The sequence below is a fragment of the Botryllus schlosseri genome, chromosome 10, assembly GCF_051294905.1.
Source record: "Botryllus schlosseri isolate E-star chromosome 10, Bs_hap1, whole genome shotgun sequence".
Taxonomy (NCBI): domain Eukaryota; kingdom Metazoa; phylum Chordata; class Ascidiacea; order Stolidobranchia; family Styelidae; genus Botryllus; species Botryllus schlosseri.
This window is the reverse complement of record NC_137245.1, coordinates 23,157,609-23,174,196: the sequence shown is the minus strand read 5'-3', so window position 1 is coordinate 23,174,196 and position 16,588 is coordinate 23,157,609. Positions and strand designations below refer to the sequence as shown.

Below are 16,588 nucleotides of genomic sequence, written 5' to 3'. Positions count from 1 at the left end.
TTCACTTTCAACACTGTATCTTTGCCACCAATCGTTGCTAATCACGGACCCCTTTGATCCTGATAAAATGTTTTGTATTCATGTTTCTTATCGCCGGAGAGAAGTGTACTTGCTTCAATTGTCGTCATCGCGTCAGGAGCTCCTCTATGCCCATAGCTTACTCAACTTGGCTTCAAAGTCACTTTGTTTTCTTGATACATATTGCTGGCCTGCAGTTTCCTTTAGTGACAGCCATTTGGTTTCTGTTTTCACACTGTCTCTAATCTTCAATGGCATTGACTTGTGTGATGGTCTTTGTGGCAGCCAGGAACCAAAAACCTATTACCGTACTTCATCTCCTACGTCCTGGATGTGTAACTTTACTGGTTCATTTTTCGCATATGAATGCTCTCTTAGGTGTAACACATACTGCATAACTTTCCTAAGAGTAAGCAGCTTCGATCTCGTAATGTTTCCTCAGATGGCCCAGCTAGGAAATGCTGTGTCTGCGACCGTGATCTTCTAGTTTTCTTTGATACTATATCACTAGATGGCAATTTTCTTTTTTTTAGACATTTCGCACTAGAGCTAATCCTAGAAAAATAAATATACATCAACTCAGTCAAGCAACAAAGAATAGTTGGAAACATTTCAGTTCTCTTAGGTCAAACACATACTGCACAACTTGAGCAAGAATAGTCGGATTAGATCCAGTTATTGATTCTGGAAGATAATGATTCCTAAATTGGAAATACTCCGACCAGTATATTGCTATCTTAGGAAATAACATAAAATTCAGAGCAACCGCTGGCTGTTTTCCACAGTCACTGGAAAAGACATTTACAAGCTTTGCCTTCTATCCCAGTAGACAAGAAAGAGTATCAGGTCCATTAGATCGAATAATTCAATACTGCTACAATACTATAATCACTAATCCTGCGCTAGACTCGCTAACAGCATGAGCCAAAAAGCTACCTGGCAAGTCCTCCACCTCAATCGTAAACACAGTTCTTCACAGTGTTGCCACTCTAGGTTCCCGGAAAAACACAAGATTATGTCCTGAAAAAACACTAGATTGGCGAAAAAAACACTAGATTAGTAAATTGCCGGAAAAATGCGCCCTTGCCAGGTAATCATGATGACCAAGGTACAAATCCATAGATACTAAGTGTTCCACACATGAATTCGATACATATGCATGATATACTGCATGATGATTCAATGAAAATTAATGAAACGAATTCAACAGCGCAAAAAAAATCAAATTTGTCGCTTTCGAATTGTGCGGCATCATAAAAATTTTCTTTCGATTTGTACACCATCCATCAAACATAAGTATCTTTTGTGGGGCATCTTGCTCACTACCGCACATCTTCAACCAAACAATGGGAAGGTTTCCATATGCAGCATACTGCAATTCCACGAATGCAGTGGAATGTGGCAATGCCAAGAGATTCGTCATGAGCTTCCCCAGTAAATGGAATTTTGATTCATCGAATCCATTGTGCATAGATTTCAATTTTTACAAAAATTCTGTTGGAGGGCATTGACTGATAAACTGCAGCTCATTTTGCGATCTTGCCAAAGTTCAAGTTCATCAAATAATAGCACAGAGGGAAATTGCACAGCTAGAGGAATGATTGATTTTACTATTCTTCTTCTTACTATTCTTCGGCCTGCTTACATTTTTCAATATTTATTGATGACGCGAGACTCGAATTGAACAATGCTTGATTAGCACTCCATCAATGAAGCTGGCGGGATGATCCGCAGGAATCCCGAAGGATCGTGTCGCTGCAGCATGAATTATATTTTTATTGCAATTTTGTTCAATAAAACTGTCTGTCTGTCTGTCTGTCTCGGCAAATGAAAATCTTGCCCGAGTTTAACAAGAAGCGACAGAGCATCAGAGCGAAATGGCTCCTCATTTTTTCAGAGACTTTCGCTCATAGGTACGGATTCACAGCGCACCCTGTTACGTAATAATTGCGTGTTACTGCACCACCACATAGAATTGTTGAAAACAAACACAGCCAGAGACACCAAATCGCCTCATTAGCAATAAATTTAGCGTATAATTAAGTCGTCTAACGTTAGAATATTCATTATTCGCATAATTGCAGAAAAACACTAGATTAGCAAAATTTAGCGAAAAAAAACACTAGAACACTAGGACGACCGAAAAAACACTAGATCTAGTGTTAAAACACTAGGAGTGGCACCACTGGTTCTTCAACAACAAAGAAGCAAAACACCTGAGCAATCAATGATCCCCATTTCACTGCCGTGCCTAGCGCGTCATCAACGCTAGAACATCCGCTTCACGTCAATGAGAACACATGCGATTGCTGTCGAGTAACTCACAACGGGGGAATCCCCAAATTCCGAAGAATTACGGCAAAATGCACACGGATGCAGGGGATGAATTACAAAAAAAGTAGCCAGAATTTGTTTTTAAGGTATAAGGCATGGGAAACGGACTGAAAACCTAGACTTTTTGAAAGTCGGTCAATTCTGAACAACCCTATTGGTTATGTCCAACTTTTGGGCGCTGAACTCAAAAAGGACATCCGTTTTTCTCAATCACGTCAAGTTTTTAGGTTGGGCAAATAGGCATCCACCACATTGTCTCATAACTATGGCTGGGCGAAATCGAGTATCTGAGTGATTCGATTCTGAATCATTATGCGTCGAGTCGAGTATATTCGAGTATCACTCACTATGACGTAATAACAGTATATATATGATGCCATCACATTACTTATATCAGTCCTACGGAATTCATTTCACTTTGTGACAACGTTGTGGGAGGATCATGACTTCGGAAATGTGTAATTTCCAGCTTTGTACTATGTTTCGTATGTTGCGATACGGCCAATCAAGGTTTCAAGGCCTCCGCAATGGGAAATAGCATCGAAACCATAATTCTCGTCGATGAAATAACTTTGAGTGGCGAGGAGCGCATGATTTCAGTACTGGAAAAATTCGACTTTTGCTACTCGACTGGAATCATTAGAATAATTACTCGATTCAGATTCGAATACTCGAATCATTGTGCCCAGCCTTACTCATAACCCAAATTAAAGTACTACTTTTAATATTTTGTGTTTATTGTATAAAACGTGTCAAAAACCATAAGCAGTCGAACATAAAACAATTAAAACGATAGACTTCTAATAAACATTTGCACAGCTTTATTTGGTTGATTTAAACTGATATTGCTTCTGCAGGACAAATAAAATGCGAGTTTCAGGGTCCAAATTTACGCTACTAACTCATAATTCTGTGGGTTGTCTCGTTTGATACTAGAGCAGCGGTTCTCAACCGCGAAAAGTTGAAAAGCTATTATTTTAAAGTTGGAAAATCACGAGGCAGTTGCGCTTCATTGCTATAGTATAAAACTCCAAAGCTCACATCAACAGAATGGCAATCAGAGATGAAATATCCTACTGTGCAGACTCATTGTAACTGCTAAATAGCCATTAGCCTACGGATACAAACATTTTCCTGTTTGGAGATGCTTTATTGGGGATTGCGGAAAAAAAGTTGGATGAGTAAGGTTAAGCACAGTGACTTCGAAATGTCTACAAAAATCCATTTTCTCCTGTGATATATATAACCTTTTTTCATAATAACTTCAAGATAAGCTGCTAGATAGAAATGACCAGGCTTGACGTTATATATCAAGGGGCGGGCAACCTCTCCAGTCGGCGGGCCGGATATGGAAAATTAAGTACTTGGCAGGCCGGATTCCTGAATTGATACATAAATCGCGTATTTATTCACCTATACAACGAATATATCATATCTAATGTAACCTTCAAGTTTAAAGTAGAGACCAAAAACAGTATTTATTCGCTTACTCGTAATGTAATTCAATAGCTGTTGAAGTCAATGAGACATCTGTGGCAATCAAAGTTGTCTACAAGGTCTTTGAACTCTGGCTGCATTTAAAAAATTAGAAACCTTTGGGAAAAAATGCACGTGAGCGTCAGGTAAACTATAAATGTTTATGGTCAAAAATGTTTGCTCGCAAATGTATGTAGACCCGCGGGTCACATTATCATGGAAGATCGGAGAATGTCTGCTTGCAACCCAAAATCCCGTCGCGGGCCGGATGTTGCCCGCCGTTGATTATATGTTCATGTCAATTTTGGCGCCATATTTGTTGCGATCATACCCAAATGTGTCGTCGGAAGCGTTACGCTTTATTATTACATTCGCCAACGCCTCTATTTGTGGAAATGGATTCTCGGCACTCGTTAAATATCCTATCGAAGGCGCGGATTTTTTTTCGCTTCGAAGTAATAGAAGTTAGCTCAATTCCTACATGGATAGTATGATCTTATTTTCAAGAATAGTCATTTTGTTGCTGTTCATCACTAAGGTTATAATTATCATTTACAAAAGGCAGATCACGTTTGTACGATAAATGAGCTAAATCTTTGAGGGGGTTCGCGAAGACAAAAAGGCAGAGAACCACTGTACTAGAGCAATAGTCAACTAACACATAAGCTCCAATCTACTCAGATATCTTACCTCAGACATTTTCAGATATTGTGGGACACTTCTTCCTTGCCCATCGCTGACTATGCCAAGGTTTTCCAGGAAATTATTTCGATATTTTAGCTTGTTTCATTATCTTCTGTCCGACATAAATATGTGAAATTGGCACATGTGTATCAGGGTTACATGTGCAATGTGCATCCTTATTGTCTGGCCCTAAGAGACAAAATATTTCAAAGCTGACACATATGATCCAATCGTGCTTGCGATATTGCAACCATTTAACGTTTCTGTATTATTCACGAAGACTAACTGAGTGTGCAATTGTTACCGCACCTAAAACGTTGCTATTTTGCAGAATGCCACACTTTAGGATCCTTTGAGCTACCAATAGATATTTTCCATTCACTTGAGTTGTATATCAGGATTTCTAACTCCTCCAGCAACCCATTGTAACAGTATCATGCCAATGCCATGCAGTATCACGGCAATACACAAAGCTATCGAAAGTAGCCCTAAGATTAAAACGCCGTTTCTCATGATCGAAAGTGAGAAATCTTCTCTCTCTTGCCAAGTAATCTTTTCTCCATTCGGAAGGATGCTAAAAATTCCGAATATTACTATTCCAAGTTCCGAAGTCTGTGTAAGATCATCCAACTCGTGATGATGGACTACATATTCTACGTTCCGAATCATCTTCGATTACAAAATCTTCATTCATCATCATCATCGTTAGACCTGCTATCCCTAAGATCTTCACCTTGATACAAATTATTGAGCGAAACGAGCCAAGCTTAACATTGGTCATTTTCACGCTTATGAGACTGAACTCGTGATAATTTTCTGCATTTTATTCTATATGAATTAAATTTAAATCCAATCTCCAAGTTCTCGCGAATTTACTAATTCGAATTTCAATCCAATTTGGGAAAATCAGTGTAGCTATAGTTTTAATTCTTATCCAAGTTTGAGTAGCTAAAAAATCATATTTTAATAAATCTGCCTGCAACCAAACCACCGCCTCACGTACACAGCCCTCAGCATGTTAACAAGACTTTTATTTCGTACGACATTGCATCTACACATCCGCGAACGACACCGTTCCCGGAGAGCAGTGAAAAGCGAGATCGCGCAACGTCGAGTCGCGCGCAGCGATATAGAATATGGAAAAGTGTCTTCTTAAAATATCCAAAAAGAGCAAAGAATAAATAAAACTCCGGTTGACAACGTAAAGAATAAAATAAGAGAGAAAGAGCAACGAAAAAATAAAGGTAGCGACGCTATTCCGTGTAAGGCTTACGTAGGAAGGTACAGAATTTTTTGCATCTGGGGTATAGAAACGGTAGTAAACTAGTTCTCAAACAAAAGCCTTTACGGAACAGGAAGGAGCGCGCACTGTGCATTGTCTCGCGGGCTACGAGTCCGCGCCCGTGTGGCAAATCACACGACTGAAAGCTACAATTCATTCACGTGACGTGCAGATTCGGCGCGAAAAACACTCGCACCGCGCCGCAGCCCACCGACGGGCGAATCTACTATACACCGACCGCCCAAGACGGAAGTATCGTGCGTTGCGCAGGGGCTACAAGAAATCGTCCGACGGATACACGTCCTCGGGCTCGTGGGCCGCGGCGGCCCTTTGCGTGTCCCGGAGGCCGTGTCGTATGTCTTCCGTCTGGGCCTTGTCTAGCTCCTGGGCGGTCTGGATCTTTCGTATCCGAGCGCGGTCCACCACGTCCAGGAGGTTCTTGGCGTCGATGGCCAGCACCTGGTTGGCCGCCATTAAACCTGAAACGACACACGCTGCTATTATTTCTGATTACTTCAGTCGGTCTTGAATAAAATAGCAGTTCATACCCATGCGAGCATTTCAATCACAACCTGACGTGGTTGGGAACGAAGTACTACCTTTTCCGTGTGCTCATGTACATTTTGCATACATGCACAATTGCACATGTACAATTTTCCCAATTGCAAATATAATCACAACCAAACTCAAGAACATTTTATATGCTTGCACCACTTAATCAGCGAATACAATCGGAACCTGACAAGGCTGGTAAAGAAGCACTGCTACTTTTTCAGAGTATCTGGGTACCTTTTGCACACTCGCACTACATAAGGGGATGATGCAATCACAACCAGACGAGGTCGGCACTACCCTTATCTGTGATTTCGCATACCACTGCAACAATACATACTCAAGTGGCTATATTATATCCCGTTTTCATGACAAACTAACCACAACAACATTTGAGATTTTGTCAAGCAGTCCTGGCGATCGTTGATCAGTGGTCACCAACAGCGTACTCACATTTCTTGTACTCGACGACCTGCGTGGTTGCGAAAAACCTCTGCACCAGCTTGAGCTGATTGATGACCTGCGAGAGGTCCTTGTTGGTCGTGCGCTGGGCCATGTCGATCTCACGGTGGAAGTCTTCGGGCAGCTCGGGCAACACCTGGTCCAGACACGCGCAAAGCTTCTTCAGCGCGCCGCCAACGGTCTAAAATGAAACGGAACTATGAGCGGTATAAAACACTGGGCATTCTAGTGTGGAAATGGATCAGCGAGAAATGACATTTGACGAATTTCCAGGAAATATTTTTAATAACTTGCAATATCTTTACCCAAACTAGATAGCTGGAGATTCTAAAGGTGAAAATACGCGAAAAATGCACCATCCTCCTTTCAGACATGCATGGAACACGATTTGAGGTCACACAAAATGTCAGACCGTATTAACTTCGCTTCTAGCGGCCAAAATTGAGACAAATTTCGCGTGGCACGGTTTTAAAATAAACCCAACATTTAACCACAAGCTCAACGACATTAGGAACTTCTTTTCCACACTTACCTTGACGCTGTTGAAAAGGTCTTCGGCCTTGGCGTCCATGGTGATGCTGTTCATCCCGAGCACGGCCTTCACGACCTCCATCGTGTTCTTGTAGACTTCGTCGTTGTCGCGGTTCAGCTGCATCGTGGGCGCGGTCTTCACTTCTTCGAGCTGCGACAGGAGAACGAAAAAAATTAGAGATCGGCGCCTCTTTTGAATTGTACGAAGTAGATTTAGCATAAGTTTGCATCACATTGACGAGCGAGGCTGTCACAGAAACCGCGCGGAATGACCCCGGTGTCATTTGTAGCAGATCTTTGAGGATTGCACCAATTACTCAATGGGCTTTGTTTTTAATAAGACTTTCACGCATACAAGGGTTTTTTCCAGCCACAATTACTTATTTACAGTATTTTGAAAGGTAGAAGGTACTAAACCCGTATCTCGGTAACTAAAGCTACATATTGGAAGATTCTACCTATTTGCACCGGCATTGACACTACTTGAGCATTTGTCAGATCTTTCTCTTTTCATTTCTAATCGAAGTAGTATGGACACTAGGGCTCTTCAAAAATGACTTTTTTTCTCAAATCGTACTGGCTACATGATAAAATTTGGTTCAATTCCAGCCAGTAACCGCTTTGCTACAGGAGAAGAAAGTTTCTATTTATTATATAAAAATAAATGATAAAAAAATTTGGAAATTTTCCGTTCACCCCATGAAAGTGTTAGGCTGTCTATAGAAACGATGCTCACCAAATTTGGTTCAATTCCAACCAGTGGAAGCGGAGTTATTGCTATCGAAAAAATTTGGATTTGAATAAAATAGTATTTACGGTGACCGATTCTATGTTTTTTTATTATAGTTGTGCTCACCGTAAATACTATTTTAATAAAATCCAAATTTTTCGACAGCAATAGCTCCGCTTCCACTGGTTGGAATTGAACCAAATTTGGTGAGCATCATTTCTATAGACAGCCTTACACTTTCATGGGGTGAACAGAAAATTTTCAAATTTTTTATTATTTAATTTAATATAATAAATAGAAACTTTCTTCTCCTGTAGCAAAGCGGTTACTGGCTGGAATTGAACCAAATTTTGTGTGTAGGCTTAAATTAGGTAACCTAACAATTTTATCAAGTAGCCAGTACGATTTGAGAAAAAAAGTCATTTTAGAAGAGCCCTAATGGACACACTTTGCTGCACAGCAAACACAAAAATGTACTAACCTTCGTTTGCGGCGGCCCGTGAGGTATCTCGTCCTTGGGTTTCGACATCTTCCTCGGTGGCTTCGACGGGGCGACACTGGGAGGCGGGGGCACATCTGCAACGAAACCGCGCACCGCGTAAGTCTCAAACTAACCGAACGGAGGCCGAGAATCTCACCTGGGTTCGAACCGGAACTGCCTCTCGTCCTGCTTCCGCCGGGCGCTTCTGGGTTCTGCAAAGACGTAAACTGACGCGTCAAAAACGTGCGCAGAATTAGGGGCACGGCGTGCGCAGCAAAGCAACGAGGCCGGGACCATACCGTCAGTTTCGTGAATCGAGAAAATACCGTGGCGTAGTCGTAGATTAATTCGCGTTTTCATGCAGATGGCGGAGAGGCGGCGGTCGCATGCACGGGGTAGTAAAGCAAAAAGGAGAAAAAGAAAGAAAACAAACGTAAATTAGCATGAAGAAATAATATAGATGAACAAGCAAGTTAAACGCTACAGAACTTGATATCGCGTTACCCAACCACGAAGCCCCTCAGTAACTAAGTACTTGTGATTTTTCACAAAACTCAAGTAGGTTTCGTCTACTTGGACAACAAACTCGAGCGGTCACCTTTTTAAACTACAGCTGCATCTCCTCGCCAGTTTTTTAAAGCAAAAATACTCTTTACTTACTACATAACTACCATAAGCATCAGTTTGGTTGTATTGAGGCATTAGTTATACACAAACATCTATGTTTTTTCTACAAAGTAGAAAGTAGTTTTGGGTATGTTCGCAACACCTTTACGCGTGAAATTGTTACAGCAACTGAGCGAAACAGCTCCTCTACCACAGTAACTGAATTTATGTTCTAAAATTGCGCCTATTCGTAGTGACGTTAGTCTTCTGCGTTAGTACATGCCAAAAGTATGCGACCCCTCGCCAAAATCTTCTTAAAACTACATATCAGAGTATACCTTCATCTTGTAGTTCCACTTGAAACGAATTTAGACGCGTCTTCTAAATCGCAACTCATACTATCACAAGCACTTCGGGGAAGACGAAACATCTCTATTTTATTACGTCACAAACGCAAGCCCGCGCGTGACAATCACCATCAGCCGCTCGCCGATTGCGTTACTCAAGTGATATGGAGCGATACTGCGATATTTCCTTATTCGGGCAGTGCGTGAGGCAATCAAACGATTCTCTGATAACGCCGCCACGGACGTGGTGACTCAATAGGAAATAGCGGGTCAGCAATTTGGCGACGTGGCAAAATTTGTTTTCCTCGTTGCAATTACGCAATAGCAGAAATGGACGACTAGACAATTCAATAATAACAATCAACAACTTGCTGCACAGACATTTGCTATTCTCAAACGAACGCTCATTAGATATGAACCGAACTTCATTCAATGCCCTAGTTTTTGCGAATTCAGTAATTAAAATTTTGATCTAATTTGGAAAACTGTGCAGGAGTATAGCTACCATTCCAATTCTAATCAAATTCGGGAAAATGCGCAATTACAATTCTAATTTGTAAAAAAGGGTATCGCTATAATTCTAATTCTCATCTAATCTGAATAAAATTAGTCCAAGTCTGTGCAATAGCCTGCTGCAAAAGGCTGAAATGGGACCGCGAACACTGGCGGGTTTCAGAACATAACTTGAACATTGCCGACTAGCATACAATTAGCTATTTGTTAAGTGAAAATCGACCAAGGCTAGGAAGCCCAAATGTTTGAATTTCGCGTGTTATGATGTTACGGACGCGCGACACATACCAAACCACAACAGCGGGACGGGAGGCCAAGAAAGACCCTAAAACGCCAGCTACGCATGACAAATTAAACAGATTGAAAGCAATTAGAAGCGGCGGCGATCGGTTGAATATCGTTTCGTAGCATGCGCGCTTACCAAGTTCCGTTCCTCCTGCTGAAGCCATTTCTCGTTTTCGGCCGCTTCGCGCTGCTGTTGCGTCAGCGTCTGCTGGAGCAGCACCTCCTCCATTTGCTTCTGCCGCAACTTCTCCTGCGCTTCGTGGTTGGCCAGTTCCTGAACGCATAGTCACGTGATCGTACCCGCGCAAAACGCGAGCGTCTAACGACCGACCAGGGATATCTTTGACTAGATAGATCTTAAACTAGATATCCGATTTTTATTGTATTTCGGAATTCGAAAAAGCTTTCCAAAATTAAGTAATTCAAATCTAAGTCGAAAAAAAAACAAGCTATAATTCTAATCTAATTTGATGAAGCTGAAAAATTTTAGTCCGACTTACCTCCGGAGTGAACACTTTCTGTTTCGGCGGCACCGCTGGCGTGCCTCGCGAATAGCCACCGTTGGGATGATTGACGCTTGAGCGCGGACTGTCTTTCGGATATCCCGGCCTGCTGGGCTGTATAAGGAAATATACGCGATAACACTTCGCTCTCAAATTTAGCCTCAAACCCGCGGGCGTATTCAATTTTCACCTTTCCCTTCAAGTGCGGCCTGTGTCGGGTTAGTTTCGTGATTTTACCCGCGCTATTGCGGCGCGGCGCGCGGACTACGGTGGCGTACTGCGCGATATCGCAGGGAAACGCGACGGGCCCGTGCGTGTAGCTAAACGGTGCCGGGGTGTGCTGAGTGATTTTGCTAGGCAGAGTGTCGTACTGCTCCTTATTTCTGAAGCTTGCTTTTCTGCTGGAACGCTTTCGCCGCAAGGAAGGGCGCGCCGTGCGCAGAGACAGCGACACCTGCGCTAGCATCTGCAGGGTTTCGTCCAGTTTCGCCAATTCTTCCATATCTACCTCGGCCTTGTCGGTACCGCTTTGACTCGGCATCACAACCGACATCCTCATATTTGTACCTAAACTGCGCCGTAATGTTATGAATACGACTGTCAACACAGAAACCAAAGTGAAATCGTAGCTAACAAGAACTGATCTAATAACAAACGGACTCTAAATCCAACCCTGTGTAAGCGCGCCCTGCAACAACTTTTCGAAAGATGTCCTCTACATTTCGTCGGAACAGGTGGGTAAACACAGCGCGCTCTTACTACCTTGATAAATATCTATACAAAGTATAAACAACTACAATATCATACTACATCTCATGCGATTATTGCTAACCGCGAACCTACTCGAAAGCTATCGAATGCACGGCGTAAGCGTACTTGTGCCGAAAGTTGATGATCTACCGAATGTCACGCGCCGGTACTTTACTATTGCAAAATCGCGCCTGGTTGAAGCGGTCCTGGCTTCTAACAAAGCGCTGGGCATGACTAAAGTGGATTGTAAGAAATGGAATCAGCGGATGCGTCCGCACCAACACTGATTTTGAACAAGATTTCACGGCCGCCCATTGAAGTCTAGAATCCATTCGAGTGAATTAGAATGCGAATACTCTCAGTGAGGTTACTGATATCAAGCGTAATAACAGTGGTCTTTTCTCCGTAAAGCTTACGAAAATCGTGGTATTTAACCAAGGAAATTCGTGGCATTTATCGAAGGACATTCGCAATACTGAATTTCCATCTACGTTGTTCGGACAAGAATCGCAATCCAACAAGGTCGTAAGCTGTCTCGTCATAGACTGAATCATTCTTTTATCCTTCCTATACCCAGACGTTTGTCACACGATCTCAACTCATCCGCAAAATCAGCAAGGTCTGCTCACTGCAACTGCAACACCCCATACAACTCCAAAACGATTCTCAACCGCTAGCGTCAAATCGCTTGTAACGCAGTTAATAACACTTGTCACGTCACAGCGAAGGAAAGCCACACAGGAAACGCACGCCGACCCCAACCAAAGCCGTAAACGGGCCTCGGCGCGAATTCTCGATACTGTCAACAAGTTCCTATTGGGAATGCTCCTCAAAGCCACATCGCATCGCTATTCATTCGCTGCACATGATTTAATGGCCGGAAAAGAGTTTTAAAGCGCCAGTCTGCTGAGATGACGTAGAGTGCACCGGTTACGTGAGCGCTTGTATGATTGCTGTCTGCCGCTGATATAAAAACCTGTACGCGGAGCGTTCACCTTGACGCACGCATCACGCTCAACGTATCTACTATTCGTCAACCGAATTTTCCCGCTGACGTAACAGATGTCGAAATCGCCCAAAAAATATAAACGGAAAAATCATACACCTGGTCACGGCCTGACTCAAAACGCTTTGTTCAAAGTCTGCGTAATCACGTATGGTTAGTTGGTAAGAAAAGGTTGCCTGCCCTGAGCTACAAGTAACCTGATGTCAATCACGCACTGCAATTCGTCTTGAATAAGCCCACTAGTGTCAGACGTGTGAGCAGTGAGCACTCCTACTCCGCGAGCAGGACAAACATTGTCAGATACGCGTTAAAGGAGAGGTGTAAAATCCGCAATCCGCTATTGTTGGTGAAAGGGCAGCTGCCACTTATTGACAACAGTTTCCGGCAGCAAAATACAGTGCCTGGCGCGCGCATCTCCGAGTGTAAAAATGCGGTAAACGGCGCTAATTTCACGTTGCAACATGAAATTAGTTCGTATTGAAATTAATTGATGACGCTATTTACGACGGGAGCATAATACAACACAGCGAGGATTATCCAACTCTTTGTGTGCACGTGCAGTAAGTTGTCTTATCTCGGAAAAACCAATCGCTGATCAGTCGCACGGGCGTGCAGCGAAATTATAGATATTGTGACATCGTAGGCGTATTCAATTTCCGAGGAGTACCGTTGACAGCTGAATTCTTTGCCAACAAAACCTAAGAAAATTGACACGCCGACTGCGTTTAAATACAGCACACGTGCTTACCTTAGGCGGGGGTTCATCTTGTTCAAATCGCAGTCTGTCCGCTTGCTCGCGCTCCAACTTGTCCAAGATGACACTAAAACACGAAGGACGAAGTTACAACCAAATCGAAAACCGCGTTCTAACGAAACAATGTAAAGCAAGCGATTTCCAGCGCGCACGAGATATTCTATACGCAAAAAAGAATAAAAATTCTACCCGGAAAAAAGAATGCTAATGTTTACCCGGAATGACTGAGTTTACTATCCTCAAACGCCTCGCGCCTGGCAGCAGTGGCAAGTCCGCTGCCGGACGCGTTCTCGAATCCGGTCAAAAACCCGGAAGACGCGAACCGGTCGTGCCCGGTATTTCCGTTTGGAAAATTTCCCGCTCGCCCACTAGCAAAGTTATCGTAAGCTTCCGCATTGTTCTGGGCGTCGCGCGTATGATTGGTGTCGCCCGCGCTCTCACTGCTTTGCAAACGCAGCAACTGAGCGTTCGCTGGCGAGCGGTAGCCACGCAGGGCGCGAGGAGAGCCTCTACTGGAATCAGCGCTTACGCGCGATCTGGAGTCCACATTTTCACGGCTGGAAGACAAAACCGACGCGCCGGAAGCGCTCAGTTTCTTGCCGGAAATTACGCTCTCTACGCTGAGTCCGTTCTTCAGTTTTTTGTTCTCTCTCCGTGGATTTCGTTCCAGTTCTTTCTCGTACAGCGGTGACGTCACGAACGTAAACGAAGTCCCGCTTTCGGCGCGCGTCTTTTTACTCTTCCGTTTGAACAGCTTCTTGTAATTAGCGAGCAGCCCGCTAGATATTTTCGCGCCCGGCGCGGAACCGGCAGTTTTTTGCGAGCCTTCGATGGATGTCTGGGACCGCGACGGAATTATCACGCTGGAGGTGTAAACCTCGGCGTCTTTGCGCAGCGCGGTAGGCGCGTCCACGCTATGTGACGGACTTGTGACGTCACAATCGAACTCGCTCCCGGTGTCGAATTCGTCGTCCGAAAACATGCTCTTCTCGTTATCGAACGCTGACATCAGGCTTTCAACGTCCGAAAATCGGGATATTCTCGTCAAGCTGTCACCGCCAGAAAAATCATCTCGATTACGCATAGACAGTCCAGTTCCGGGTAATTCTAGTTCGCTCATTAGCTTTTCCAAATTGCGAGATTCCTCGTCCGCAATCTCTTTAAAGTCGGACGGCCGCCCTGGCAAAGTCGGCGGGCCGCTTAACATATCGTCCGTGGACCGTTCCTTGCGCACGCGCGCATAAACATGAACTCTAGGCACGTCGTATCCGGCAGCGTCCAAATCCGGCGCGACCTTCGACCCCCGGTCTTGGAAGTTGTCGTACGATTCGACATCGACCTCTGAAGGTATCGCCGTCGAAACGTGCTGGTTCTTAAATTCAGTAGCGAACCGCGGAAAAGTCGCGGTTTCGCGATCTGGTGATTGCGTCGACGCTGCAACATCCCCGCTACGAATCACCGTATCCCGATCACCGATACCCTTCTCAAAACCGTGCGCGACTTTAAAATTCTTAAAATCCGCGCCTAGCGCGATAACAGTCCGCGATAACTTAAAAACGGCTTCGTTTGAAACCTTATTCTGCAGAGCTAAAGCTTTAATAAGCACCTCCATTCCTGTCTCCATATGTTCAAGCCTTGTTTTTGTGTCTTTTAACGAAGACACTAGAGTCCGCAATGCGGACGCTTCTATAGACACCAGACCTGATGACTGATTCGAGTTCACTGAAGACAAGTCGATACGGTCCAGCAAATCAAACCCCAGAGTGATTCTGTCGGGTCTTTTGGGGTGTACTTTAGGGCTGCCTTCCAATTCGCTAGCCCGCCCGCTGTCGTGGTTGTCCATTTCGCTACCGCTTTCGCTGTAGCCGCTGGTGGTCGGCGACGGTGGGGTGTACTCAACTTTACTGGTGCGCGGGATACTGTATTCGATATAATCAGCGCTGCCTGCTCCGTGTTTTCCCTCGTTAAAGCCGGCGTCGTCCATAATTTCAACAAGAATATATCCCGGCCCACGCCCGGGCGGTATCATTCAGATCCAAGCAAACTACACAGCACATCAAGCGTCAAAGTAATTCCTGGCAAAGGCATTTGGAGAATTTTAACACCAAATCACGCTAACGCTCGACGTCGTCAATCAATCGCGCGGTTGTCGTTCTAATCGCGTCCAGGCGGCGTAAACTTTTTAAAAGCATAAACGCCCAAAGCCGTGTGTGATTGATAGCGCGCGTTCGTAAAAGCTACGCGAAAACCTTTTAAAGCGCACATTGTACGATACCCGATTTGACACACGCTCACGGCATTTTATTTTGTAAACCGACCGTAATCGTACACCGACATGTTTTAAAACGAATCTGGTAACGCTTTTGTGGGAATCTATCTGCCCGCGCCCGCATTAGTAAATCAAAACGGGCAATCCGTCGCTCACTCATCGGGAAATTCACCTTGAAATCAGATAATGCAAAAATCATGTCTAATAGCCTCGTAAAATCGGTCTCGGCAAGCCTCTCGCGAGCAGCACATATCAGATATTGCCATTCGCGAAAAATCTTGAAGCCGCCGAAACGCGCGATTCATCATCATTTGCATCATGCTGCAACAGTGATCTTTTTCGAGACGCAATCAATTACAATCTAGGCCGGGCAATGCAAACAGCGTACAAAGTCAAGTAAATACAGGTGGCGTTCGGAAAACAACTTCAATCCGAGTTCAAGTCACGTCTATTTCAGTTCCTAATTTATGGAATATGATAAAAATACCGTTTCAGCGTAACCAACTTTGAAACTTTCCCCAGAAAATAAAAGATAAAGACTACCCATCAAGACAAATACAGAACTTTACATAGTCGACGTACACCATTGCTCAAACATTGACAGATTAAGTACAAGCCGGGTACTGGTGATTATTTGTACCGATGAATCACGAGAGTTGCGTATCATGTCCGACATGTCATCGATTCGAAATACCCATTTCAAACGGAAGGCAGCCTTTTTATATATCGAAGTTCCATTTTTCTGTCTACACACTGAACAACGTGGCTAAAAATCATTTCTTTAGTAGGTCAATGTGATTGAGCTTCAGACTGGTGTTTAAAAACGTAACTCCCGCTAACGCATACCGATGAATGGAACGGATGATTGATACGGCCATAATGGCGCGCATTACGCTGATACCAGCAAGATATCGCGCATTATTCCCTTACTATTCTCGCACGGGACATCTTGTTTGGAAATGTTTTCACAAAACGCAATGATTACGTCCGCCCTTGTACATACAA

General features: G+C 43.8%; 2 protein-coding genes across 9 annotated transcripts in view; both read right to left on the bottom strand.

Annotated features, from left to right (window-relative positions):
• LOC145448185 (aprataxin-like) overlaps positions 1 to 16,588 on the bottom strand; it is a 137,337-nt gene that overhangs the window by 57,747 nt on the left and 63,002 nt on the right. The gene's annotated exons all lie outside the window — the stretch shown is intronic.
• The window catches only part of LOC145448184 (focal adhesion kinase 1-like), a 96,502-nt gene continuing 85,436 nt past the window's right edge, over positions 5,523 to 16,588 (bottom strand). For 3 of the 5 annotated variants that reach the window (XM_080326523.1, XM_080326527.1, XM_080326525.1), the window contains 8 exons: positions 13,309 to 13,381; positions 10,802 to 10,918; positions 10,438 to 10,575; positions 8,708 to 8,777; positions 8,551 to 8,645; positions 7,341 to 7,490; positions 6,800 to 6,989; positions 5,523 to 6,273 (listed from right to left, as the gene is read on the bottom strand). In XM_080326523.1, coding sequence (XP_080182649.1) covers positions 6,068 to 6,273; positions 6,800 to 6,989; positions 7,341 to 7,490; positions 8,551 to 8,645; positions 8,708 to 8,777; positions 10,438 to 10,575; positions 10,802 to 10,918; positions 13,309 to 13,381 — 1,039 coding nt within the window. In that variant the 3' untranslated portion in view covers positions 5,523 to 6,067. Of the gene's footprint in view, positions 6,274 to 6,799; positions 6,990 to 7,340; positions 7,491 to 7,748; positions 7,865 to 8,502; positions 8,646 to 8,707; positions 8,778 to 10,437; positions 10,576 to 10,801; positions 10,919 to 13,308; positions 13,382 to 16,588 lie in introns of those variants that run through there. The other 2 variants (XM_080326524.1, XM_080326526.1) reach the window with 2 other exon arrangements.